Source organism: Cyprinodon tularosa, unplaced genomic scaffold (genome assembly GCF_016077235.1).
Source record: "Cyprinodon tularosa strain WSP-4 unplaced genomic scaffold, ASM1607723v1 ctg1045, whole genome shotgun sequence".
NCBI lineage: Eukaryota > Metazoa > Chordata > Actinopteri > Cyprinodontiformes > Cyprinodontidae > Cyprinodon > Cyprinodon tularosa.
The window spans coordinates 138,168-165,061 of record NW_024037833.1 but is presented as its reverse complement, the minus strand read 5'-3'; the positions used below and the strand labels follow the sequence as shown (position 1 = coordinate 165,061).

Sequence of the window (26,894 nt, the reverse complement as noted above, 5' to 3'; positions counted from 1 at the left end):
GAATTATCAGGCTATAAAATAAACTGGGAAAAGTCAGAGTGTATGCCGATAACTAAAGGATGAAGGCAAACCGTAATGAAAACATTCCAGTTTAAGTGGGTTCAAACTGGAATGAAGTATCTAGGTGTTAGACTATACCCAGATTAGTTAAATATAATTGACATGAACATATCCCGTCTACGTAAGATGATCAAATGGAGGATGATTAACCTAACATTATGGGGTAAAATTAATGTAATTAAAATGATAGTCTCGACTCAATTTAATTACATCTCTATGATGATAGGTAGAGATTTCTAAAACCATTTTCAAGCAATATAACAACCTAATCACAGTTTTCGTGGAATGGGAAAAGGCCAAGAATTAAGCTTCAAAAACTGTTTGTCTGACGGTATATTGGTGGAATGGCGCTACCAAACATGGAATTATAGAATATTGAATTTGAGGTGAATAAGATGGCAAGGCACTGGGGTACTGGTGGTTTCAGGCCTGGGAGGGTCAAAGTAGAAGAAGGGCTTATGCTCCCCTCTGGTGTTGTAGAATATATGGAGCCTAGGCAGAAGTTCAATCTGCAACACCAAACCTCCACCAAAGCCAATCGGCATCCAAAGCTCATATTAAAGGCCTCTGCTACCCACCTGTCTGCTCCTGTGCGCAGGCGGCAGACGCGCTGTGACTTCATTCATGACTCTATTTCAACCCCTCCTCCACCATCGTAGCTAAAGCTTCATCAGAGCGTCATTCCTCCTGGACTCTTACTGCGTTCCCTGTCTCATCTAAACCGGTCCGGCAGCAGACCGCCATGATGAGCCTGGTTCTGCCAGAGGTTTCTTCCCAACGGGGAGTTTTTCCTCTCCACTGTCGCTCCATGCTTGCTCTTCATGGACAGGTTCTCTCATCCTGTGTTATCCAAGCTGGACTTCCATCTTCCAGGTCCCTGAGTGAAGCTCTAGTATCAGCTCACGCAGTCCTCTGGATCTCCCCATAAAGCTCAGCAGACCGTCTCTCTAACCAGCAGTCTACAGACTGACCAACTCCATCTATCTCCACTCCACCAGCAGTTTCATGCCTGGGGTGGGGTGGGGGGGGGGGGGTGGGGGGGGGGGGGGGGGGGGGGGGGGGAGCCCTATTGTTTACTCCTATTCATGCAGATCTATCAAAATTCAGCCCTAATGTTTCCTGCCGAGGTCTGAGCGCCAAAGACAAAGTAATTGTATAAATAAATTTCTCCTAATTGTCTTCTCTTTGTGAGTTTTTCAGATTGAAATATGACAGAAAACTCAGGCGGTGGAGGCTAATTTAATTTTAGATCATTCACGATGGGCATCGGCAGGGCTGCTTCAAATGTTGGGTATTTCCCGATATAAACAAAGCTACTCTTCTATATGGAACAACCCTTCCATCTGCATGGGTAAAAAGGTGTTTTTATGGCCAACTTGGTTGGAGAAGGGAATACGTACTGTCCGAGATCTATATAGAGATATTTACGTCTTTTGAGGAACTTAAATAATTGAATTTAACTGACAAAGGAGATTTTTGGAGGTATCTGCAGCTGAGAAGTTCAGTAGGATCTGTTTTTGGTTTGAGAAGAGAGAATGAAGAAGATAACGTGATGCAGTTTTTTTTTTTTAAATGCTCCACCTATTTCACACACACTCTGCCTCTGTCTGCTATAACAAGAATCAAAATGAGGTGGATGTTAAGAGGCTAAATGACTTCAACTCTATAACTATAATAACACCATGTGGCTCCAGCTGTTTCAGCTCAGATTATATCAGCTTTGATTTCAGATTCTGTGGAGTAAAACAAACTTTTATTGTATTTCATAAACATCTTTGTCATTTAAGCCTCGTATTTAAACCGTTTTTCCTGCATATGGATATCATTTTATTTGCCTGGTTGCTTCTTCATAACGACTGACATCTTTATAAAGGATTCGCTGTCAAAGCGAGTATAAACCGGTTGGAACCAGATTAAAGGGCTGGATACCAAACAAACAGATTAACCCTGTTCAGAAAAAAAAGATGTTTTAATAATCAGATCAAAGCATTGTTCTAAAAACATCCAAATCCAAAGACCTGGAACCTTATTTTCTGTCTCGTTGAGAAACAGACGGCATAAGAAAACACCTAAATAACCCATTTGTCTGTTGGACATCAGAGGAAAGTCATTTTTTAAATAATGGAGTTTTTCAGTTTATGGAAACCTTCTTCACTGTTCAGACTAATAATGGCTCCTAAATGTGATGGCGAATGATCAGAAGTCCACTGGTTTCAGCTTCCTCTGCTCGCTCTCCGTCAGAGGCTGCTGGGAGAGGAGCTTCTCATGCAGGCGGTGGTGTTTCCCGATGCCCAGCTTCGGCAGGCCGCGGTTCAGGCCCTCCAGCAGAACACAGGACTTGCAGAGCGCCTGGCTGGAGATGTAGCCACAGCGGCTGCAGGTTCCCTGGACGGGCATCTTCACGCCGTCACGCACAGACAGGTTCTCCCCAGAGTGGATGATGTCCATGATGGAGCTGGGCCGTATGCTCTCCAGGTCCTTCAGGAAGGTCCTGGCGTAGCCTCGGTAGGCGTTGGGCGAGTAGATGCACTCTGTAGAAAAATAGTCCAGTTTCTTAAAATAGGCGTAGAGAACGATCTCTTTCTCGTAGGCGTATTTGAGGGGTTTGCAGCGAGGCACGACGCCGTCGCCCTCGCTTGCTGTGGAGATGGCTGTGCAGCGACGCAGGCGGGCGATGTCCCCACGCAAGACGTTCATTAAAACCGTTTCTGCCACGTCGTCGGCATTGTGACCTGAGAAGAAGAGGAACAGGAAGCGCAGAGGTTACTTAGAGACCATCAGGGGTCCTACAGGCTCTCTGGGAGATCAGAGGGAGGGACGGGTTGTTTACAATGCGACCGGTCTAATTAGGGAGTACCAATATGGCGGCCGGTGGCTTCACTTCAACCCTGTACTACCAATGGACACTCAGCAATCCAGTGAATAGAGATCAGTGGGGAAGGAGGACGAGGAGCAGGAGAAAATGATGAAAGAGAAGAAAAATCAAGTCTCTAATGACTCCCCTCCCGTACTCTTCCCCATGAGGAGTTCCTGCTAACATCAGACACCTACCTGTACAGATCTTGTCCACCTTCAGCATGACGGCTCCTCTGTCCAGCGCCTGCCTCCTGAACACACCACAGAAGGTGCAGTTGTTCTTCAGTCCCACCTGCTTCACTATAGCATCCATGGTCCAGCCGTACAGCTCCTCGTACGAGACGATCTTCAGCGGCAGGTCGTACTGCTGCTGGTTCCTCTTCACCGTCTCCAACGAATCATCACGGTAACCGGTGATGCCCTCGTCCACGGAGATGAGCATGAGCTCCAGTCCGTAGCCGTGCCTCTGGTTCAGGAGCTTCATGACGTGAGCGAGCACCGTGGAGTCCTTCCCGCCCGACGCAGCCACCCCCACGGTCTCCCCGGGTTTGAAGAGCTTCGCCGTTACGATGGTGTGGTGAACCTCATCCTCGAAGGCCCAGAAGAAGCAGGCCTTGCACAGCGAGTGGCCGGTTTTAGGACGCTTCAGCACGGCCCGCTTCTCAGAGCAGCTGCTGCACAGAACGGGCATCCTGACTGTGGAGACAAGAACACGAACACGTTCGGTTCAGGGGGTTTTTCCTGGAGGCATCGCCGCACCAATACCAGCTTTCATCACTACTTCTAACTTTGATTCACATCAAAAGTTATGGAAATGAGAGAACTGCTTTGATTTTTTATAACTTTACTGCTTCAAGCTTCAGTCACACCTGGACGATTTAGCCCAGCGTTTGCCTGACGTACGACAAATCTGCCAAAAACGCTGGCCTACGACGGATAAGTTAAGGGTACGTTATGAGCTTGCTGAAGTACGCTGGCACACAGCGATGTACGGCGAGTACATCGAGTAATTTTGAGCATGTTCCAAAATTTCCCAACACATGCCTGCGTCTGCCATCCGTGGTCCGTCAGTTCCAGGTCAGTTATCTGATGGCTGACATCCGTTCAGTGTCAGTTCCTCATCAGTCGTGGCGTCTAGCTGATCCTAAACCTCTGAGTAATTTCTGCGTAACTTATCCAGAACTTCTCTCCAACGCATATCAGCGTATCTGACGCGTTCCAGACGAGCGCTGAACGTGTTTCTAGCTTCCAGCTGCTGTATAATGGCGTATTGGCAGCGTTTTGGTATAAAGGGGGTTCACAGGAGGAAACCGTCAGTTCTCCTCCAGACTTCATCCCCATCATAGGGTGAGCCAGAAGGTGAGGGTGATGGATCCTCCCTGCGTTCATGCCTACCACCAACACACTTCCTAGCAGACATGATGCTCAATCTGCTGCCACCAGAAACCTTCAGTTTTTATTTATTCTTTTTTTTGGGCGGACGGTAAACAGCAGCTAGATTAATACCACGATCAAAGATATATTTATATGCAGGCCGGACGCATCGCTGCCCCATCAGGTCACTGTGCATCATTTCCTGGGCATTACGCTGCCGTGCGTTATGCAGAAGTTAGGTTTTCGTTGGACAGAAGTTCTGGATTCGTCATGAATGCAGTCCTGGTTCAATCCCCAAAGCCAACAGTCTGGGTCTCTGAGCGAAACCCTGAACCCTTTATAGGGCGAGTCAGCGTGTTACCTCTAAAGGACCGGACTGAGCACCCCTGCTCTAAAGCAGCGCTCTGCAACCTTTCCTATCCAAAGAGTCATTTTTCTTCGACCATGACCAAGTTAAAGTTGTTCAGAGCTGCAAAATATAACAGGACTTTAAAAAAAAAAAAAAAAACTCTTATTATTTTTTTATTAGCCGCTAAAGGAATTTATGTATTTTTAGCTTTTAAAATAATATTAAAACACATAATTTCCAAGCTAATTCAGAGGAAAATGGCTCTTAAAACATATTTCTTGCTTAATATTCTTTTCAGTCTTATAAAAAAAACACTTAATCATTTAATACTGGTATTTATTATAGTACATTATTTAGCTCTTTATATACATTTTAAGAGCTGCTGGAGAGGATCCAAAGAGCCACATGTGGAGCCGCAGGTTGCAGACCCCTAAGGTGATGCTTTACCAAAGAAAATGTGTGTTTCAGGGCAGGCTAGAGATTTTTTCTTTCTTCTATTTTGGGAAAAAAGTCGTAACATTACGAGAATAAAGTCAAATTATGCGAATAAAGTTGTAATATTAAGAGAATAAAGTCAAATTATGAGAATAAAGTTGTAATATTAAGAGAATAAAGGCCTCAAATAAGAATAAACAAGATTTATTTTATAAAAACTCTTCCAAGAAGCCCTTTCTTCCCTAAAATGAGGAATGTGGAGCATCATGTGAAGTTCTACTTTAACATCAGTTTGAAGAATCAGGAAATCTTATAGCAGCAGCATCAAACTGGGCAGGATGTCAAAGTGGACTCTGGCTGCTGATTGGTGGAGCCGGTCCAATAAAACTATTGGCTGGAAATTGGGATTTTCAATGGATTTTACTGCAGCCCTATAAAGGGTTAACCCCATGCTGCTCCCTGGGCGCCGCACAGAGGCAGCCGCTGCTCCCGGAGGGGAAGGGTTAAATGCAGAGTGAATAATAATCAATAAAGTTCCATTTTTATTTCTAAAGCATGAACTCTAAAGCTAAAGTCCTTCAAATCTCACTGATATGCATTTATTTATGTGCAGAAAACTGCTAATATTGAGCCACTATAGAAACATTTGACAGAACGAATTAAAACTTGTGAAGTTGATTTAAAATCGGATTTCTTCAAAGTGTTAAAGAGCTAAACTCACGCGGCTACCAGCAGTTCCCGGTGATAATGAATTACATTAGCATTAGCTTCAGTTTCCGGAGTTAAAACCCGTCAAATGATAATGATTTGTTAAAACAGTCGCCTCAAAATGTTAGAAAACTACATGAACATGAGGAGGACAGGTAGCCAGAGCGGCTAGCTGAGCGGAAACAGGCTGGAAAGCAGCTAGCGTTAGCTTACCGTTTCCTGTGCGTCGAAGAGTAAACAGAGGATGTAAAAATGAGGGAAAACCATAAAATAAGGTTTTTAAAAGAAACGTTTTCTCTTAGTATAAAACTCTGAAACCAATAAAAACGACCCGCATGTTGTTACGTGTTTACGTAGCTGCACTGTTACGCAAAGCATAGAATCCACAGCGCCACCAGTTGGTCGGAGGGCGTCGCTGCACACCAGGTTAGAAGCAGGCTTTCAAGGTTAAGAAAACCACTTAATTCTGACAGTCTGACAAAAAAAGTTAATATAAAGTTTCCGTTTTCAGTCAGTTAGGAAAACCAGAAGTCATACTAAGTCAATAATTTATATTTAACAGAAAAGTTTTATGTTTACACTCACTAACATTAACATGACACGAAAAAAGGTGAGAAAATTATGTCTCATTTTAATAATTTACAGTTAGACCAAAATTAATAATAATAAAATTATTAATAAATAAAACAAACAAATTAATACAAATATGATCATTAGTAAATATATGAGATAGTAACTCATTATATTGAGTTACCATCTTGTTATATTGAGTTAGTATCCCATTATAATGAGATAGTTACTTAATATAATGAGTTACTATCTCTTATAATGAGATAATTTTTTTTTACAGAGTGGTGGAAACGGCTTTCATATTTCTCCTCGTGCACGCTCTGTTTAATAGTTCTTGTTTGCTCATACAAGTTTACTTTCCAAAAAAAGTAAAAACACTCCACTGGACTTTGTTTCCAAGTTTAAAGACGTTTCTCTTCCCATTCAGGAAGCTTTTTCAATTAAAATGTCAGAAGTAGCATTGAGTTCCAGGTTTTATACAGTAACCAAGAAACCCTGTTTTTGTTTCGAAAACATGCAATTTTCCAAATGTTTATGTCTTCTTTATTCTGGTCCTTCACATAAGAAAAACATAATATAACACATGAAACATTGTCAAGACGTCTAGAGGATGTAAATATTTTCTGTAAAGCCAGTTGTTATCCTGTTTTATGCACTGGCGCCTCCAGAAATCGGGGGTGGGTCAGATGGGGCCACTGATACTAAAAGCCAAAATTTCAGGGTTTAAATCTACTATCAAGCTAAATCTGCCTGTAGAAATCATAAAGACTTAAGTAAACACCTACTCCTATTATCAATATCTGATCACTGTCTTGTATTGTGTGATTTTTGATCTTACGTCGCTGGCTGTGCATAATGAGATAAAAAGCTAAAATACAATTTACACTGGCTAGTGGGGTGGCCAGTGGGGTGGCTAGTGGGGTTGCCAGTGGGGTGGCTATTGGGGTGGCCAGTGGGGTGGCTAGTGGGGTTGCCAGTGGGGTGGCTATTGGGGTGGCCAGTGGGGTGGCTAGTGGGGTTGCCAGTGGGGTGGCTATTGGGGTGGCCAGTGGGGTGGCTATTGGGGTGGCCAGTGGGGTGGTCAGTGGGGTGGCCAGTGGGGTGGCTATTGGGGTGGCCAGTGGGGTGGTTAGTGGGGTTGCCAGTGGGGCGGCCAGTGGGGCGGCCAGTGGGGTGGCTAGTGGGGTGGCTAGTGGGGTGGTCAGTGGGGTGGCTAGTGGGGTGGTCAGTGGGGTGGCCAGTGGGGTGGCCAGTGGGGTGGCTAGTGGGGTGGCTAGTGGGGTGGTCAGTGGGGTGGCCAGTGGGGTGGCCAGTGGGGTGGCTAGTGGGGTGGTCAGTGGGGTGGCCAGTGGGGTGGCCAGTGGGGTGGCCAGTGGGGTGGCTAGTGGGGTGGACAGTGGGGTGGCCAGTGGGGTGGCCAGTGGGGTGGCTAGTGGGGTGGTTAGTGGGGTGGTCAGTGGGGTGGTCAGTGGGGTGGCTAGTGGGGTGGTCAGTGGGGTGGCCAGTGGGGTGGCCAGTGGGGTGGCCAGTGGGGTGGCCAGTGGGGTGGCTAGTGGGGTGGTCAGTGGGGTGGCTTGTGGGGTGGCCAGTGGGGTGGCCAGTGGGGTGGCCAGTGGGGTGGCCAGTGGGGTGGCCAGTGGGGTGGCTGGTGGGGTGGTCAGTGGGGTGGCGCGTGGGGTGGCCAGTGGGGTGGCTAGTGGGGTGGCTAGTGGGGTGGTCAGTGGGGTGGCCAGTGGGGTGGCCAGTGGGGTGGCTAGTGGGGTGGTTAGTGGGGTGGCTAGTGGGGTGGCCAGTGGGGTGGCCAGTGGGGTGGCTAGTGGGGTGGTTAGTGGGGTGGTCAGTGGGGTGGCCAGTGGGGTGGCCAGTGGGGTGGCCAGTGGGGTGGCTAGTGGGGTGGTTAGTGGGGTGGCTAGTGGGGTGGCCAGTGGGGTGGCCAGTGGGGTGGCCAGTGGGGTGGTTAGTGGGGTGGCTAGTGGGGTGGCCAGTGGGGTGGCCAGTGGGGTGGCCAGTGGGGTGGCTAGTGGGGTGGCCAGTGGGGTGGCCAGTGGGGTGGCCAGTGGGGTGGCCAGTGGGGTGGCTAGTGGGGTGGTTAGTGGGGTGGTCAGTGGGGTGGCCAGTAGGGTGGCCAGTGGGGTGGCTAGTGGGGTGGTTAGTGGGGTGGTCAGTGGGGTGGCCAGTAGGGTGGCCAGTGGGGTGGCTAGTGGGGTGGTCAGTGGGGTGGCCAGTGGGGTTGCTAGTGGGGTGGTCAGTGGGGTGGTCAGTGGGGTGGCCAGTGGGGTGGCTAGTGGGGTGGTCAGTGGGGTGGTCAGTGGGGTGGCTAGTGGGGTGGTCAGTGGGGTGGTCAGTGGGGTTGCCAGTGGGGTGGCCAGGGCATTGCACAGGGTGGCTTTGGCAACCCCTGACAACTCCCTAGTTGTGTGACTGGATTCAGGTAACATTACAGACAAAACGAGGATGTAAGAGCCCAAAGAGAAATCACTTGACCAAGGAGGATGTTAAGCAGAGAGGATTTATTAGTTTACTCCTAAGAATGAAGGTGGAAATTTTCAAAGATGGTGCTGCTAGATAGGTAAAGGTTCTCAAAGTCAGAATTCAGGACAGGAAAGAGTCACACGCTTAGTTGACGGGGTGAAAAGCGCCCCTCTGATGCCACTGCATGTCTCTGATGCGCCGAACTGACTGGATCTGAGGGATCTGAGCTCCAAACTCGGTGCTGTCTTCGTACTCTCCCTTTTCAAAAAGGTACTGAAAGCCTCTGTAACCCGGGTACTGATAGCCGACCCAGCTGGCGGGTGAGGAGAGAACAGCACGTCAGTAGTAAAACCTGCCAGCTTCTTTCCCAGTCATCTATCAGGAAGAGAAACTTACGTTCCACTCTGGACCCTGACGGAGGAAACCTTCTCCTGGTAGCCGTGAGCGTGGAAGCTGGGGACGTCGTCATCAATGATTTCTATCTTCTTTCCTGCAAAGCGGGGGTTTTCATAAAGGACAATCTTGTGCTCCTGGCTGTCCTGGAAGGCAGAGCAACGAATCAGCACCTTCAGGCAGGCTACTGATGATGAGGATGATGAGGTGAACTGGAAATGTACTTCTTACCACTTTAATTGGGCGGAATGCAACAATGGTGTCGCTGCGCCTGCTGTTGGTCCAGGAATCCCAGCGAGGATACTCCCCCTTCTCAAACACATACTGCTCCCCCTTGCAGCCGGCCTGCTCGTATCCCACCCATCTGACATAAACAGACGCTCTCAGTCACCTGTTTGTCTGTTACCTCATTGGCTCGTTATCATGAGGCACACTCACGGTCCACACAGCACCAGAATGGAGCCCACTTTCTCCACGCCTGCTTCCTGGAGGTCTTTGGAGGGCCCAGTCAGCTCATGGCAGCGGCCCTGGAAGTTCTCCTGCTCGTAGATGACGAGCTGCACAGGGAGGGATCAGAACATTTCAGTGTGGGTGTCAGGAACCGCTGCAGTTGTGGTCCTAGATGCTTACCTTGAACGCGCTGCTTCCTGGCTGCTGCTGCTTGGATGCAGGGATCTGGTGATCTGTGGCCATAGTGAAGAGATGGACAAACCTGCAGAGAAACCTTAACACTGTTAGAAACACGGCAGCTTCTGGTCCAAACCGAGATACTTTCACTCGTAAAGTCCAAACAGATCTCAGCTGTTAGTATTAAAATGTGGAAAAAAGAAAGTGATTTTAACAGAGTTTATAAAACATTGACGAGAAATTAAACTGGGCTGGATGAACACAACCGTACCAATACCTGTCAGTGCCAGTGTGTCTGTGGCCGCACCAGGTTCTCAATATATACCAAACACCCCGAGGGGGGGGGGGTAGATCGGCATGCCATAGGCCAAACATGATGGGTCACTGTACACCCCCCCACCACCACCACCACTCCAATCCACCCCACAGAGGGTCATTCTCCCACAAAGTTATTCCATTAGTTGTCAGTTTTGTGCAGCCGGTCATTGTTCCATATCCACATGATTCAGCACAAACAGTGCCAAGAGTCCCACAGCAACAATGAGAGGCAGAAGGATGGGAAAAGATGGGGTTTACTGCACCGGCTGGGGGCGGGGGAGGGGGTGGGGGGTGGAAATACATCCCTGAAATGATCAGACTGGTTTCTATTGTAAAAACAGACTATAGAGGAAGAAGCTCTGTAATCATTAGTCAGCAGAAGAAACGTCTCATTAGTTTGACTTTATCAATAAATCCATCACTTCTGAACTCATTCACTTAATATTTATAACCTACTTAAAGACACCAACTTTATTAAATCATTAACATTTTTTTATCATTTTAACACAAAACCTCTTAAATAAACATTACATGATGAATATTTATTAGTTTAATATAGCTTATTTATGTAAAATAACTATTCAGCTTTAATTATTTAGTATTAATAGAGCATATTCATTCAAAATTAAAACTAAGGAGTGTATTCATTTAAAATAAATTGAGTTTATTGCTTCAATTGCATAATAATCTGGTTATCTTTATAGCTGCCTGTATTTAATAAAGACATAATACTATCCTGGCTTCTCTTCATTGGCTTCCTGTTAAATCCAGAATAGAATTTAAAATCCTCCTTCTCACATATAAAGCCTTAAATGGCCAAGCTCCATCTGATATCAGAGATCTGATTGTTCCTTATGTTCCTAACAGAGCACTTCGCTCTCAATCTGCAGGTTTACTAGTGGTTCCTAGAATCTCTAAAAGTAGAATGGGAGGCAGATCTTTTAGTTCTCAGGCTCCTCTCCTGTGGAACCAACTACCAGTTTTAGTCCGTGAGGCAGACACCCTGTCTACTTTTAAGGCTAGGCTTAAAACTTTCCTTTTTGATAAAGCTTCTAGTTAGAGTGGCTCAGGTTATCCTGAGCTATCTCTATAGTTCTGCTGCTATAGGCTTAGACTGCTGGAGGACATAGGGACCCTGGCTGTGTCCCAGTAGAAGTTTCTGGTTTCACCGGTGCTGCTGGTTCAGTTGAATCAAGTGCTTGGATTACAGATGAGTGTAAAGCATCTTTGGTGAAAGGATGTTGGTTTATTTAAAATAAAACATATCTTCAGAAATGCTCCATATATTGCATGCTAATCAAATGGAGGATCAGCTTTACAACTTTACTCTTCCTACCATGGTTTTGTAGTCAAATCTATTTTCTAAAAGCTTTTTGTTAAATAAATTCCAGCCTTGACATCAGAGGATGAACTTGTTAAGAACACTGGGCTTGGGGAACCTGCTCCTCCATCGCTTTTCTTCTTTCTCTTCTCCCATAACTCCTCTTCTGTCTCGTCTGCCTTTCACTCAAACCTTGAACCATCTTCCCCTTCCCTCGCCGTCTGTATTCCTTAAAGAGAGAATCTCCTCTGTCCAGACTGGCATCCCGCTGAGCCCTGTACTGGTGCTGCTTCTCAGCAGCAGATGACCTCATCTCTTTGGCAAAGATGATTATTTACTAATAGTGTTTAACATTATCATTGATTGAAAAGATCACTTTATAGAGGTTCAGCAAAAGTTAATAGGACTACAATGATGCATTCCAGCAGCAGCTGTTGTTTCACAGCAGGGGAACATATGAAAATGATCCATACAGTTTATATATTTTTTAGGCTTTAGAATCTAAAATATATAAAGAACAATCCTGAAAAGTCAAATTATGAATACAACTAAAGTATTGTTGCTTGTTGTTTGGATTATGCCTCAGGTAAATGTTTTATTATTAGAATGTGTGCACTCTCTATATCCAGCCATTTTTTGCTGTAAAACTTTGTAAACTGTTCATTGTTGTAAACAAGATATTAATTAGAGTAAAGATTCTCGCTCAGGAAACGTCTCTTTTCACTGTCATAATTCCTCCTCATTTTCAGGGGCGTAACATCAGAACGGAAGGCAGGAGTCCAAAATCCAAAGCAACCAGAACCGAGCGGGAGCGGAGGCTCTGGAAGGAGAGGAAAACTCAGTTAAATTCTATTCAGTTTATTTCTATAGCTCCAATTCACATCATGTCATCTCAGGTCACTTTCCAGTTCATCAGATCATCCAGTCAGATTTATTCAAAGTTTTCTATCTAAGGAAAACCAGCTGATTGCATCGACTCATTGACTCCTCAGCAATCCCTCACACTAAGCATGCTTGTAGCGACAGTGGAGAGGAAAAACTCCCTTTGAACCGGAAGAAACCTCCAGCAGAACCAGGCTCAGTGTGAGCGGCCATCTGCTGAGGCCCACTGGGGTTCAAGGAGACAGAAGCAGTTTGTCACATCCAGTTAGTCACAGTCAGAGAATCAGGACTACACTGGAAAACAGGCCAAGCTCCAACATCTAGAAACAAAGGTGTTGATGGCAGCAGCACAGCTGATATTTCTCTCCAGGATGGAGTCACATAAATCTATAAAGAAAAACTTTATAGATATGCACATATAATTCACAACTAAAAGATGCAACAGAATGTTTCTAAGATTACTCACAAAACATAATGCTCATGTCTTTTTACCCACAGTCCACAGGTTAACAAACCCTCCTATCACAGTGGTCACAGTGGTTTCGTGCCAGTGGTCGACAATCAAAAAAGGCCTGCAATGACTTTGCAAAGTTCTTTACTGAGAAAATACCAGGTATTAGAAAAACATTTTGTACATCAGTGCCAACTCCAGAACCAACATTGTCTCCATTGATAATAAACTCTGTTTAAATGTCCCAATTCTGCACAATAAACTGCAAAGGTGTAGAAGACACTGTTCAGCAGCTAAGCTCCTCTTCCTGCTGTCTTGATGTGTTACCCACAGATTTTATTTAGAAGTTTTTACATGTTTTAGAGTCTGATTTAATTTAAAAACAATAAACACATCCCGCATGTTGGGTGTTTCTTCTGGGCCTTAAAAACAGAGATTATGAAGAGAGGCTTGAACAAATTAGTCCTGCAGAACTACAGGCCCATCTCAAACCTCCCCTTCATCAGCAAGAGGATTGAAAACCTTTTATTTCAACAGTTAAATGCCTTCTTGACATTGATCTGCTTCTTCTAGTGAGATTTCTGTGCCACTGTACAGAGACTGCCCTAATTAAGGTGTTCAATGACTTCTGTATAAATTCAGAACCACAGTTCTGGTATTATTGGACCTCAGTGTAGCGTTTGATATTGTTTTCTCCAACTGAATAAAAATATAACAGATTATAATCTTCAGACCAAAGGAGAAGAGATCCAGAGCTACTGCAGCTAGAAACTACCGATTATTACCAAAATACTGGAGTCATGACCTGAACCTTCAGAGGCACATGAAGGTAGTTACTAAAGCCAGACATAAACAAACATTTAGATTTTTGGGGCTGATTTTCCAGTCTTGTGAGAATTTTTTGGATCATTCCAAGTTTTAACCACATTATACGTCCTGCGTTGTCAGTATATCCTCCTGAGAACCGAAGAAAAAAGTGTTTTACAATTTCTTTTTTTTTGTGATTTACCATGTATTTGGACCTAAAAAAAACTAATTACAATTAAAAATTTTTTAAATATATTTTTAATTTAAATTTTATTGCATGTCAACTGTGGAGGACAACAGGACAATTTGCTTAGGAAAATAGAACAGGCTCGAGAAAATAAAAAAAATGATAAAAGATTATGTCTTGAAAGTTATATTTGCCTAAGAACTTTGAAATTTGATAAAAACAAATATAGTTCTGTAACATTCTTCTTTTGTTTGTTGCTTGCAACAGCAAAAACACATCTATTTAGTTCAACAATAAACTATGAAACTTAGAACTAAGCAGTTCTGCATTTCATCTTCCTCTGGATATTTTAGCTGTGATAATCCTGGAAGCATCTTCTCTCTTTGGTTATGCAGAGGAACATCTTGCATTTGGTGCACCTCATGTATGTCTTTCCATTGCAGCCCTTGTTCCTGCATCTTTCTGTATGCTTTATGCTTTATTTAGGGGGTAACGAGCCTCTCAGGACCACCTTCCGATCAGGATTCGTAAGGTCGGGAGAAAATCAAACATCTTTGAAATTCAGTCGTCCTTTTTGAGGTGTTCTGAGGCAAATCTCGCTGTTGAAGCAGAGCTATGAGCTGATTAACCAGAACCTCACGCATTGCGCATCTGCAAACAAGGCAGTTCTTCTTCTTCCAGTGTGCTTTCATCGTACAGTTCGAGCTGTCGCTAGGTACAACGATTGAAAATATTGTGCAGTGTGTTTGGCCAGCTTAAGTTACCCTTTTATTTCCAGGATGAAAAGACTAATGTCCAAGAAGGATCTAGAAAAACTCATTCATGCATTTACCTTTAGTAGAATTGATCACCGCAGCTGTGTCTTCATAGGTTTGCCTAAAAAGTGCATAAGACAGCTGCAGCTGATCCAAAGCTCTGCTGCCTGTGTTCTCACTACAACTAAGAAAGTAGAGCACATCAGCGCCACTAAATTCCTGGAATAGATTTTAAAATCTGTTAGTCTAGAAATCACTGAATAGATCAGCATCTCGATCCAAAACGGATCTGTTTTCAGTGGATCTACTCCACCCAGAGCTAGAATCAAACATGGAGAAGCAGCATCTATGCTCCACGGATCTGGAACAAACTCCCAGATGACTGGAAAAGAGCTAAAAGCCTGAGTTCTTTGAAGTCAGTTATTTAAAGCTGCCTTTGAAAGTTGCAGTTAAACTACTAACTGAGGTATCACTGGTTTTAGGCTGTGGTCCAGTGGCGGATCTAGGGGGCGGCTACTTGGGCTGCAGCCCCGGATGTTTCCCCTAGAGCCCCGGATCTCGCTTCTGAGCTGATCTGAGTAAAATGTGCAGTACTGGATTTCACCAGATGGTGGCAGCAAAGGCAGGAAAGCAGCCCGTAGCATTCCAGTGCAGAAGAAGAAGTTCTCACCAATGGCTGTTGCTAAACAGACTGATGTTCCAGGGATGTGAAGCTCTGACTGACTTCCAGACGTTGTTTGTCCCGTTGGTGTATGAAATTCTGTTCCCCTTATTTCGGGAATCGCATTGAAGCCAGAGAGGCGGACATTGCGGATGGGAGCATTTTCACGACGCGTCTGATCGATTTCTCGCTAAAATCAGCTATAATCACGTCACGGTTGCAACATCCAGTTTAATCAGCAGCTGTTGTTTACAAAATTGTAAAATAAATAAATAGACGAGGTGCTTTAAAGCTATTTTGTGTTATTTTAAACGCCAAGAAAATCGTCTTTTTCCAACTTCTGTTACTTAAACCTGACAGAAATAAAAGTCAGTCACCAAACAGTTTTCCAACAGTAGTGAGTATTAATCATTTTTCATTGCTGATATCAGAGGATGGAAACTGGCTGATAGCAGGACACAAATATTCCTGAAAAGATGAGAGTGTAGGCTTTCTGATTTATCCCGTTCTAATGTAAAATATGACAGATTACTGGATTAAGGACATTCCCAGTTTACTACATGATATCACACAAACAATTTTTGAGAATCTGGAAACAGATGCTTTTTACTTCCCGAAGATATGGGAGGAGGAGAGACTTGATGTTTCAGCTGCCTGAAATAATCTGTTCCTCCTCCGTAACATGGGAAGAAATTAATTTACCTGCACATTTTTAACTGTGTTTATTTCTCTTCATCAACAACAAATCCTCTGGATTTAGTGACATTTGATCATTATTTGCCAAAGTTATGAGGGGGGAATCGTATATTTTAGCCCCCTGATAGAATCCGTTCCCCCTTTGATGATCTTTATGAAATATATTTTCTGTTTAAATGTTTATCTAACAATTCATAAATATTCCAACAACAAAAAAAGTTCAAACCAAAACCTCTGGACATTGTTTTCCAAGTTTGAAGATGTTTCTTAATTCCAAATGTCTGGAGCAATGCTATTGCAGACATTTGGAATTGAGAATTAAAATACATTAAATAAAGATAATACAACAACTATTTTGGATTTAAAAATATAAAATAATGAATGTTTTAAACATAATATATGAAAAATAATGACAGTTTCACTGGATTTGTTTATTTTTTTTCCCATGTTATGGGGAAACGGATTCTATCAGGCGGCTAAAATATATGATTTCCCTCTGATAACTTTGGCAAATAATGATCAAATTTGACCAAATCCACAGAGTTTGCTGTTGATGAAGAGAGGGATAAACACAGTTAAAGACTTGCAGGTGAATTCATTTCTTCCCATGTAATCGAGGGGGAATTGTTATGTGTGATAGCATGTAGTATAGTAGAAATTTCTTTAATCCAGTAATCTGTCATATTTTACATTAGAACGGGATTTAGAAGAAAGTCTACTCTCTCATCTTCACCCTCGGGGCTAAGCCCCTGCTCTCCTAGGATCCTAGATCCTCCCCTGCTGTGGTCCAACAGTTTTATTTGTTACCTTGCCTTGCCTTGTCTTGGAACCTGAATCAAACATTTAGAGGTCCACGGTTTTCTAAATTGGATTATTTTTATGGATCTTGAATGATGTCACCAAAGGAATCCCTCTGTTCAAATTAAATGTCAATATGTAGACTCATCAGGCTAAAGGCTCAGTAATCTCAGTTTACCTCTGTAAACATCTGGTTCAGACTGAGTGTCTCTAGATGAACAAAGAGGACCGTATGGCAGGGATTTGGTTCACTCTATATTTTAATATCAGGCCTTCATACAGAATGACATCGGTTCTGTTGAGCAGACTAGATCTGATCCTGGAGACTAACGTAGGAAAACGTTTATCCAAAGTAGCAGCGAATATAGTCACAAGATAACTGTCTTTTATATCATAGACAAAAGAAAAAAAAAGAGTCAAATTAATGTTCTCCTTCTTAAATAGTCGGTTTAACATTTCTGTTCAGGATTTTTTGCAAATCTAAAGAGATGTTTACCTTTAAACACAATTATAACATGACAGATTCCAGGTCAAACAACCTTTATTGGCCACTAAAACGCACATGGCACTCGTCGCCGGGCAACAACAGCGTTTGTCATGTTTGGGTTGATGAGGGAGGGGGACGCTCAGCTGGCCCTGGCTGTCGCAGGGGGGGCAGGAGGAGCCGGTGCTGGGGCCGGATCGGGGTCTGGGACGGGGGCTGGGGCAGGATGGATGAAACACCCTTTCTTGTGCCACTGCATGTCCCGCACCCGTCGGACAGACTGGATCCGGGGAGAGGGCGCCTCCCAGTCGTTCCAGTGCTTGAAATCCCCTCGCTCAAAAATGTATTGTTGCCCCCTGTAGCCTGGGTACATGTAGCCCACCCACCTGGAAGAGAAAGGAGAATGAGAGTCAGGATCGGCCCCTGGAGTTTTAAGGTGCCCCAAACTGAACTTGGAAAGGCGGCCATGATTGCCCATTTTAACTAAACTGCTAACTTCTCATTTATTTTGCTGAAGGTCAGGATCAGAGTGAAAGCAGATTTTTCCTTGGCCTAATTGTAAGATAAAATGTTTAGAGTTTGCCTGCCTAAATAGGAGTGAGTTCAGAGAAATCTAGTTCCAGCCTCTATCCTGTAATGTTTAAGGTAGGGGGGGCAGAAAGCAGATGCCTCCCGACTCTAGACAAGGATGAAGGTTCACAGCCTCCTTCATGCCGTGAACGAGGGACCGGTTCTGGGTGTTTATCTGCCCATAATCTATGTCCTTGATGAATTGAAGTGTTTTCTCTTGGGAATAACCAAATGTTCAAGTGTGAGAAAGTTTCCTTATGCAGAGGGTGGGTTGGTTCCTCTGGGGCAGGAGTCACCAACGCGGTGCCCGCGGGCACCAAGGGGCCCTCAAGGACCACATGGGGTGCCCTCTTCATCTTCTGAAAACAGAAGAACTCACTCAGTGGGTTAAGTTTAATTTTTTTTATTCTTTTGCTCTTCTTTTTATCATTTATGTATTATTTTATCATGTTGACTATTTAGTCATATTTCAGTGGTTTCAAAATGACAATATTAAAAAGAAAATTAGAAATGAATAAAAGAATAAAATAAGAATAAAAATTAGTTTTTATGGATGAGATTTACTGTAGGTGAACACTGATCCCTCCAGTTCATAGGTCAGTATTGGTAGCCCTTCCTATGACTCGGTAGCCATGAAGTAGCCCTCAGCCTTAAAAAGGTTGCTGACTCCTGCTCTGGGGGGAGTGTGTGTGATTTTGTAAGGTATACAGTGGGGCAAAAAAGTATTTAGTCAGCCACCAATAGTGCAAGTTCTCCCACTCAAAAAGATGAGAGAGGCCGGTAATTTTCATCATAGATATACCTCAACTATGAGAGACAAAATGAGAAAATAAAATCCAGAAAATCACATTGTCTGATTTTTAAAGAATTTATTTGCAAAATATGGTGGAAAATAAGTATTTGGTCAGTTACAAAAGTTCATCTCAATACTTTGTTATATACCCTTTGTTGGCAATGACAGAGATCAAACGTTTTCTGTAAGTCTTCACAAGGTTTTCACACACTGTTGCTGGTATTTTGGCCCATTCCTCCATGCAGATCTCCTCTAGAGCAGTGATGTTCTGGGGCTGTCGCTGGGCAACACGGACTTTCAACTCCCTCCAAAGATTTTCTATGGGGTTGAGATCTGGAGACTGACTAGGCCACTCCAGGACCTTGAAATGCTTCTTACGAAGCCACTCCTTCGTTACCCGGGCGGTGTGTTTGGGATCATTGTCATGCTGAAAGACCCAGCCACGTTTCATCTTCAATGCCCTTGCTGATGGAAGGAGGTTTACACTCAAAATTTGACGATACATGGCCCCATTCATTCTTTCCTTCACACGGATCAGTCGTCCTGGTCCCTTAGCAGAAAAACAGCCCCAAAGCATGATGTTTCCACCCCCATGCTTCACTGTAGGTATGGTGTTCTTTGGATGCAACTCAGCATTCTCTCTCCTCCAAAAACGACGAGTAGAGTTTTTACCAAAAAGTTCTATTTTGGTTTCATCTGACCATATGATATTCTCCCAGTCATCGTCTGGATCATCCAAATGCTCTCTAGCAAACTTGAGACGGGCCTTGACATGTACTGGCTTAAGCAGGGGGACACGTCTGGCACTGCAGGATTTGAGTCCCTGGCGGCGTAGTGCGTTACTGATGGTAGCCTTTGTTACTTTGGTCCCAGCTCTCTGCAGGTCATTCACTAGGTCCCCCCGTGTGGTTCTGGGATTTTTACTCACCGTTCTTGTGATCATTTTGACCCCACGGGGTGAGATCTTGCGGGGAGCCCCAGATCGAGGAAGATTATCAGTGGTCTTGTATGTTTTCCATTTTCTAATAATGGATCCCACAGTTGATTTCTTCACACCAAGCTGTTTACCTATTGCAGATTCAGACTTCCCAGCCTGGTGCAGGTCTATAATTTTGTTTCGGGTGTCCTTTCACAGCTCTCTAGTTTTGGCCATGGTGGAGTTTAGAGTGTGACTGTTTGAGGTTGTGGACAGGTGTCTTTTATACTGATAACGGGTTCAAACAGGTGCCATTAATGAAGGTAACGAGTGGAGGACAGAGGAGCCTTTTACAGAAGAAGTTACAGGTCTGTGAGAGCCAGAAATCTTGCTTGTTTGTAACTGACCAAATACTTATTTTCCACCATATTTTGCAAATAAATTCTTTAAAAATCAGACAATGTGATTTTCTGGATTTTTTTTCTTATTTTGTCTCTCATAGTTGAGGTATATCTATGATGAAAATTACCGGCCTCTCTCATCTTTTTAAGTGGGAGAACTTGTACTATTGGTGGCTGACTAAATACTTTTTTGCCCCACTGTAAATGTATGTACTGGAATGGAAGAGGGAAAACCTACGTTCCGTTCAGAGCCTTGAGGCTGGCCACCCGGTCCTGGAAGCCGTGGGCCCACAGGCTCGGCACGTCGTCATCCACGATCTCCATCTTCCTGCCGGTGAAGCCAGGGTTCTCGTAGAGGTGCAGCTTGTGTTCAACACCATCCTGAACAGGAAGAAGCAGGAATCGGGTCCGGTTGATGATCTGTGGTCCGGCTGTGGGAGGACCAGACCTTGACGAGTCACTCACCACCTTCAGGGGCCTCAAGGACAGCAGGGAGAAGCTGCGCTGACTGTTGGTCCAGGTGTCCCAGCGTGGATACTCGCCTTTCTCCAGAATGAACTGCTCTCCTTTGAAGCCATGCCCGTCATAACCCACCCAGCTGAAAGACCATTTGGGGGATTAACTTTATCATTATCCATGTCACATATTTCCAGGGCACTAAAAGAGCATTACTCACGGCCCTGAGTCCACGATCACAGAGCCGACCTTCTCCGGTCCTTTCTCTGTTACGTCTTTGCACTCTGCAGAAAACTCCGCCTTGCAGCCCTGGAAGTTCTCAAACTCAAACACGACCACCTGGACAGAAACACTGGCAGATGTCAACACTTCATAGAACTGAAAGCAAAGGTCAGCCCTGGTTTGGACCAACTAGGTTTCCAGCTACAGTACCTTATATGCGACTCCAGCTCCACCCTGGCTCTTCCCAGCAGCCAGCTGATCTGTGGCGTTCTGCTGGTCCGACATCCTCCTGGTCCGCTGCTCCTCCACTTTATGGGACACAAAGCAAGATCCACGGTGAACAAGCATGCAACCACAGAGAGAAGGACAGAGGACTCAGGTCAGGGCTGCAGTTATCATTTTTTCCTCCTCTAGCAGATTATTCTGAAGTCTCCATGACAGACGGTCCAAACTGTATCTCCACCATCTAGTCCCAGGAGTTCATAAGCCATGGTTATTGATCCCTTAGGGTCCAGAACTCAGCTATTGTTTACCTGGGTATGCCTACGAGGAAGTGGTAGCGTCCCTCTTACTTGGTGCCACTTGGCGTTTGATGGGGTCGAGGCATTAGAGGGCAGAGGGGAGGAGGGGGGGTATTTATGGTTTATTTCTGACCACAGCAGCAGAAAAGGGGGAGCTGTTGATACAGCAAGTCTGTGGCTCACATTGTGTCTGTAACGCCGCCTCTCAATAGGCAGCTGTGTTGGCACAGGCTGCCCTGCGCGTCCAGCTGGGCTGCCAGCGAGCACTGAGGGTGGGCAGACGCTCAGCGAGCCAAGAGGATTCAGCAAACAGGCCGGTTCAGCACAAACAGCCCTGCAATATCCCACCTTTTACATACGATCACACTGCAACCAAAACCCTCGGCATATTTTATTAGGATTCTACACAAAAAAACATACGTAAGCAGCAATATATGCATTTATTTTAAAATATCTTTATAGTACATTGTCCATATCTTTTGCTCTACTCCAGGACCCCTTGATGAATCCAGAGGAATCGCCTGCTTTCATGAGTCACGTAATCCTCAATGTCAGTCTGTCATTCTGACCCACTGGAGAACTTTGTCCAGAACCGGGAGATCGGACCTCTGTGGGGGGGCTGGAAGACGGCCCTCAAGCCATTAAGGGAGCACAGCAAACACGCAAAAACAGGTGCGCTGGTCGGAGGAGAGATAAATGTTTTTTTATGGCCTAACATGCAGAAAACGAGATGGCAAAAAAGGCTTAGAACCTCTGAACATGATAAAGGCTGAATCATGCTGTGGGCTGGTTTTCTCTAGCAGGGACAAGGAACCTGATCCCATTAAACCTTCCTTTTTAATCTAGTGTCCCAGTTAAACCGGTGTGGTCAGAAAATTTGGTTTCTCTTATTTCATATATTAATTTATGCTATTAACTCACTATAAAAGTTTTCACAATTACCCTGCGTCAGGGCATTTGTAGACCAGACATACCTTCTTCCCAAAACCAGATTTTTTCTAAAAGTTTATTTATAACACGTTAGTGTTTAACCAAAGTGTCTGTAATTTGTTTTGACTCGGACTACTTTCCATTGTTGTAAGTAAGGGGAACACACTCTGCCCAGGCAGAACAGGGCTGATTACCGAGCAGTAACGGCTGTATGATGAACAGTTACCCAAAGGCCTTTACCTTGAAGCAGGATTACACGCCTAGCGATACATCTGGTCTGGAGGTTTAACTCAGACTTTCCGGTGCCATGAAGTTTGTTTTATTCTTAGCGATGCTAGTTTCGTGCCTTTTCATTGAAGACTGACTGACGTCTGAGTGCAAATGGTGAGAAGAGTGTGGAGACAGGAGCCATCTTACAGGATCGATATGATCTGTTGGGTCACAATAACAATTCTTCAATTCAATTCAGTTTATTTCTATAGCGCCAATTCACAACACATTATCTCAAGTCACTTTACAGAGACAATTTATCCAGATCATACAGTCCGATTGGTTCAGTTTTCCATCTAAGGAAAACCAGTCATAAAACAGGACAGATGGACGTAGAATTCAAGGTGAGGGAGTCAGTAGGAAAGTTCAACATTTCTGATAAAATAAAAAAAACTGAAACAAAACTGTGGAGCTGAAGGGGCGGGGCGCTACCCATCACTGACTCTGGAGGGAGAAACACAGGTTAGTGACCACGATCATCTGACAGGAGATGATGATATGAGTGAGTCACATACCTGGTTTCACTATTTACCCATCCTCCTTTAAGAGGTGCCAAACCAGACGCGGTGTGATTCACCCAGAGTGTCCCTGATGCTGCAGCCCTGGAGAACTTGCAGGAAGCCGATCCAGGTCAGCGGAAGACAGAGCAGACAGGAACAGTTCAGGAATACAGGAAACCTCCACTCGATCAGAAGTTCCAACCCAGAACAGAGCAGAGGTATCCAGGCTTCCAGGAATCCTTACAGTGTGAAGGCAGGTTCCCAGTCAGACGGGTCCAGAAGCATGCCCAGACAGATGCTTTGATGTAGACAGGCAGACTCCAGTAGGAGTCCAAGGATGGTTCAGGCGAACAGATCGGAATCAGGAAATCAGAATCACTAAGGAAACGCTCTCATCACTGGCTAGGGAATAAACTCACCAGAGGACAAGGGCTCAAGAATAATCTCCTACTGTAAACGGGGACATGAAATTACCTAGGAAATAACTAAAACTAAGGAAACCGACAGACAGGAGAAACAGAAATCAAAGATCTGGCCTCGATAGCTGGGCTGGACCGAATATTAAGCAGAACCAACAGGTGGATGAGATGAGAGATGATTAGAGACCGGGCAGAATAAAGCAGGTGAACGACATGAACAATTAAGGCCAGCTATCAGGGCAGATCATGCAAAACCAGCTGATTGCATCGACTCATTGACTCTTCAGCAATCCCTCACACTAAGCATGCTTGTAGCGACAGTGGAGAGGAAAAGCTCCCTTTGAACAGGAAGAAACCTCCAGCAGAACCAGGCTCAGTGTGAGCGGCCATCTGCTGAGGCCCACTGGGGTTCAAGGAGACAGAAGCAGACATAGAAAAAGAAGCAGAAAAGACCCCCCCCCCCCCCCCCCCCCCAAAAAAAAAAAAAAAAAAAAAAACAAGAGATACAAAAGATATGAAAGATATCCTCATCGCTATGCAGGTGGTCAAACATCAATCCTGTAAACCAGGCCAATAATGACCCTAACGAGTCCCCAATACTGAGGAGTGGACCTGTTTCGGTTAAATTTGCATGTTTTCTAAGCCATAACAAGGCTTTTGTTAGGCCACTCTAGGCTACTCCAGACATTTTTAATTGGGAAAGCTTTCTGGATAGGAAGCGAAACGTCTTCAAACTTGGAAAAAAAGTCCAGTGGATTGTTTTATTTTAACCTTTCTGGAACTTTAAGTGGGTCGTTCTGTCAGCTAAAGGCATGTTTTACAGTCTCTATACTCCAGTTACAGATGAATAAATAAGTAGATTAGTTGACAATCAAATCCGATTAGTTGTTTCAACCCTACTGCAAATATAACCCCTTGCTCACACAGGCTCCGGTGCGGTTACCGAGCCGACGGAGACCGCAACTCCCGCACACCCCCTCTCACACCGCCCTTTTGACTACGGTGCGGTGCGGCTCTGGCAACAGGTCCGGAGATTTAACAGAAGTTCACTTGAGTTCACGTAACTTCACGCGATAAAACGGCCCAAATAAGGATATTTGCGAGAGTTTGTTGCGGAGGGCTCCGGCACGCCGCAAGGATAGCTTTCTTGCGGAATTTTCTGCAGCGCCGGAGTGTCTCGGTAACCGCAGCCGGACAGCTCAGCTGCCAGTGAGAGAGGTTTACGTCTTCTTAATGACTTGGAATCACTGCAGCACCGCACCCACCGCACCGCAACGGTAAGACCGGAGTCGGTGTGAGCCTGGGGTAATAATAGTTTCTGTTGACTGAATGTGGGATAACTGGCCCTGAGGGAATGCACATGTAGGGCCGCTGGAAGTCATTTCAAACAGGAGGTTCTGTGAAAAATGTTTTCTTTTGGACAATTGACCTATCAGCCTGTAAGGCGATTTAAAATAAAATAAAAAAAAGAAAATTGATTGAGATTCCCTACTTTATTGTCATATACACTTCAGTGCAACCAGGGTCTGTCATCATCAGTTCTCAGGTGAATATATGCACCATTAATTAAACTTCATTAAACAATAACACTAAAACTAGGTGGATTAGGTCAGCTGGCAGGAACCTGGCCAGGTAAAAGAGATTTTTAATCTCAATGGGACTTTTCCTGGTGAAATAAAGGAAAGAAAGAAATATTATTATACTGTTCAAACGTTATTGAACGGTTCTACATTATAGTTCTCCAAGAACACAGGATCAGAATAACACTCTTAAAATACGATGGTTGTTAAACTGGATATGAAAGCGTACGACGGCACCATGCAGTTACTTAGCAGGGGGCCCTGGTTACGCGCTAGGTTGGATTGTGGGTGCTGGGGCTGCCGGTGCGACTCTTATCAGAGGTGGTTGGACAGTGTCCTTGCTCAGATCTAAAATGCGTTTCTCTGCCATATTTCCTCCTTACACTGTGTTAATTTACTAATCTGCTGCTGCCACCTGATATACAGGTGCTGGTCATAAAATTAGAATATCATGAAAAAGTAGATTGATTTCAGTAATTCCATTTAAAAAGTGAAACTTGTATATTATATTCATACATTACATACAAACTCATATATTTCAGATGTTTATTTTGTTTAATTTTGATGATTACAAATGACAACAAATGAAAATCTCAAATTCATCATATCAGAAAATTAGAATATTGTGAAAAGGTTCAAAATTGATGGCCCCTGGTGCCACACTCTAATCAGCTAATTAACTCAAACCACCTGCAAAAGCCTTTAAATGGTCTTTCAGTCTAGTTCTATAGGCTACACAATCATGGGGAAGACTGCTGACTTGACAGTTGTCCAAAAGACGACCATCGACACCTTGCACAAGGAGGGCAAGACACAAAAGGTCATCGCTAAAGAGGCTGGCTGTTCACAGAGCTCAGTGTCCAAGCACATTAATAGAGAGGCGAAGGGAAGGAAAAGATGTGGTCGAAAAAAGTGTACAAGCAAGAGAGATAACCGCACCCTGGAGAAGGATTGTGAAACAAAACCCATTCAAAAATGTGGGGGAGATTCACAAAGAGTGGACTGCAGCTGGAGTGAGTGCTTCAAGAACCACCACACACAGACGTATGAAAGACATGGGTTTCTGCTGTCGCATTCCTTGTGTCAAGCCACTCTTGAACCACAGACAGCGTCAGAAGCGTCTTGCCTGGGCTAAAGAGAAACAGGACTGGACTGCTGGTGAGTGGTCCAAAGTCATGTTCTCTGATGAAAGTAAATTTTGCATTTCCTTTGGAAATCAAGGTCCCAGAGTCTGGAGGAAAAGAAGAGAGGCACTTCATCCACGTTGCTTGAAGTCCAGTGTAAAGTTTCCACAGTCAGTGATGGTTTGGGGTGCCATGTCATCTGCTGGTGTTGGTCCATTGTGTTTTCTGAGGTCCAGGGTCAACGCAGCCACATACCAGGAAGTTTTAGAGCACTTCATGCTTCCTGCAGCTGACCAACTTTTTGGAGATGCAGATTTCATTTTCCAACAGGACTTGGCACCTGCACACAGTGCCAAAGCTACCAGTACCTGGTTGAAGGACCATGGTATCCCTGTTCTTAATTGGCCAGCAAACTCTCCTGACCTTAACCCCATAGAAAATCTATGGGGTATTGTGAAGAAGAAGATGCAATACACCAGACCCAACAATTCAGAAGAGCTAAAAGCCACTATTAGAGCAACCTGGGCTATCATAACACCTGAGCAGTGCCACAGACTGATCGACTCCATGCCACGCCGCATTGCTGCAGTAATACAGGCCAAAGGAGGCCCAACTAAATACTGAGTGCTGTACATGCTCATACTTTTCATGTTCATACTTTTCAGTTGGCCAACATTTCTATAAATCCTTTGTTTTTATTGGTCTTCAGTAATATTCTAATTTTCTGATATGATGAATTTGAGATTTTCATTTGTTGTCATTTGTAATCATCAAAATTAAACAAAATAAACATCTGAAATATATGAGTTTGTATGTAATGTATGAATATAATATACAAGTTTCACTTTTTAAATGGAATTACTGAAATCAATCTACTTTTTCATGATATTCTAATTTTATGACCAGCACCTGTATCTATTCCACTAGCATGCTTGACATCGCCATGATAATGTAACTTCCATAAAAAGTTTCTTTATAATTAATAATT

At 44.4% G+C, this 26,894-nt stretch overlaps 3 protein-coding genes across 4 annotated transcripts; all 3 read right to left on the bottom strand.

Annotated features, from left to right (window-relative positions):
- Positions 1 to 1,794: 1,794 nt before the first annotated feature.
- ctu1 (cytosolic thiouridylase subunit 1 homolog (S. pombe)) lies at positions 1,795 to 6,166 on the bottom strand. The gene is made up of 3 exons (XM_038283301.1): positions 5,996 to 6,166; positions 3,112 to 3,612; positions 1,795 to 2,792 (listed from the first exon to the last, which is right to left on the bottom strand). Exons 2-3 carry the CDS (start codon positions 3,605 to 3,607, stop codon positions 2,257 to 2,259), a joined length of 1,032 nt encoding a protein of 343 aa, XP_038139229.1. The 5' UTR covers positions 3,608 to 3,612; positions 5,996 to 6,166; the 3' UTR covers positions 1,795 to 2,256.
- Positions 6,167 to 8,847: 2,681 nt separating this feature from the next.
- crybb2 (crystallin, beta B2) lies at positions 8,848 to 10,142 on the bottom strand. Of its 2 annotated transcripts, none has more exons than XM_038283317.1 (6): positions 10,122 to 10,142; positions 9,848 to 9,929; positions 9,656 to 9,774; positions 9,449 to 9,581; positions 9,221 to 9,363; positions 8,848 to 9,137 (listed from the first exon to the last, which is right to left on the bottom strand). In XM_038283317.1, exons 2-6 carry the CDS (start codon positions 9,908 to 9,910, stop codon positions 8,969 to 8,971), a joined length of 627 nt encoding a protein of 208 aa, XP_038139245.1. In that variant the 5' UTR covers positions 9,911 to 9,929; positions 10,122 to 10,142; the 3' UTR covers positions 8,848 to 8,968. The 2 variants fall into 2 exon arrangements, with proteins under 2 accessions (XP_038139245.1, XP_038139241.1); XM_038283313.1 differs by having other exon boundaries at positions 10,116 to 10,138.
- A 7,101-nt stretch (positions 10,143 to 17,243) lies between these two features.
- Positions 17,244 to 21,992, bottom strand: crybb3 (crystallin, beta B3). Its single transcript, XM_038283269.1, has 6 exons — positions 21,096 to 21,992; positions 20,773 to 20,870; positions 20,561 to 20,679; positions 20,350 to 20,482; positions 20,123 to 20,265; positions 17,244 to 17,590 (listed from the first exon to the last, which is right to left on the bottom strand). Exons 2-6 carry the CDS (start codon positions 20,845 to 20,847, stop codon positions 17,347 to 17,349), a joined length of 714 nt encoding a protein of 237 aa, XP_038139197.1. The 5' UTR covers positions 20,848 to 20,870; positions 21,096 to 21,992; the 3' UTR covers positions 17,244 to 17,346.
- Positions 21,993 to 26,894: the final 4,902 nt, after the last annotated feature.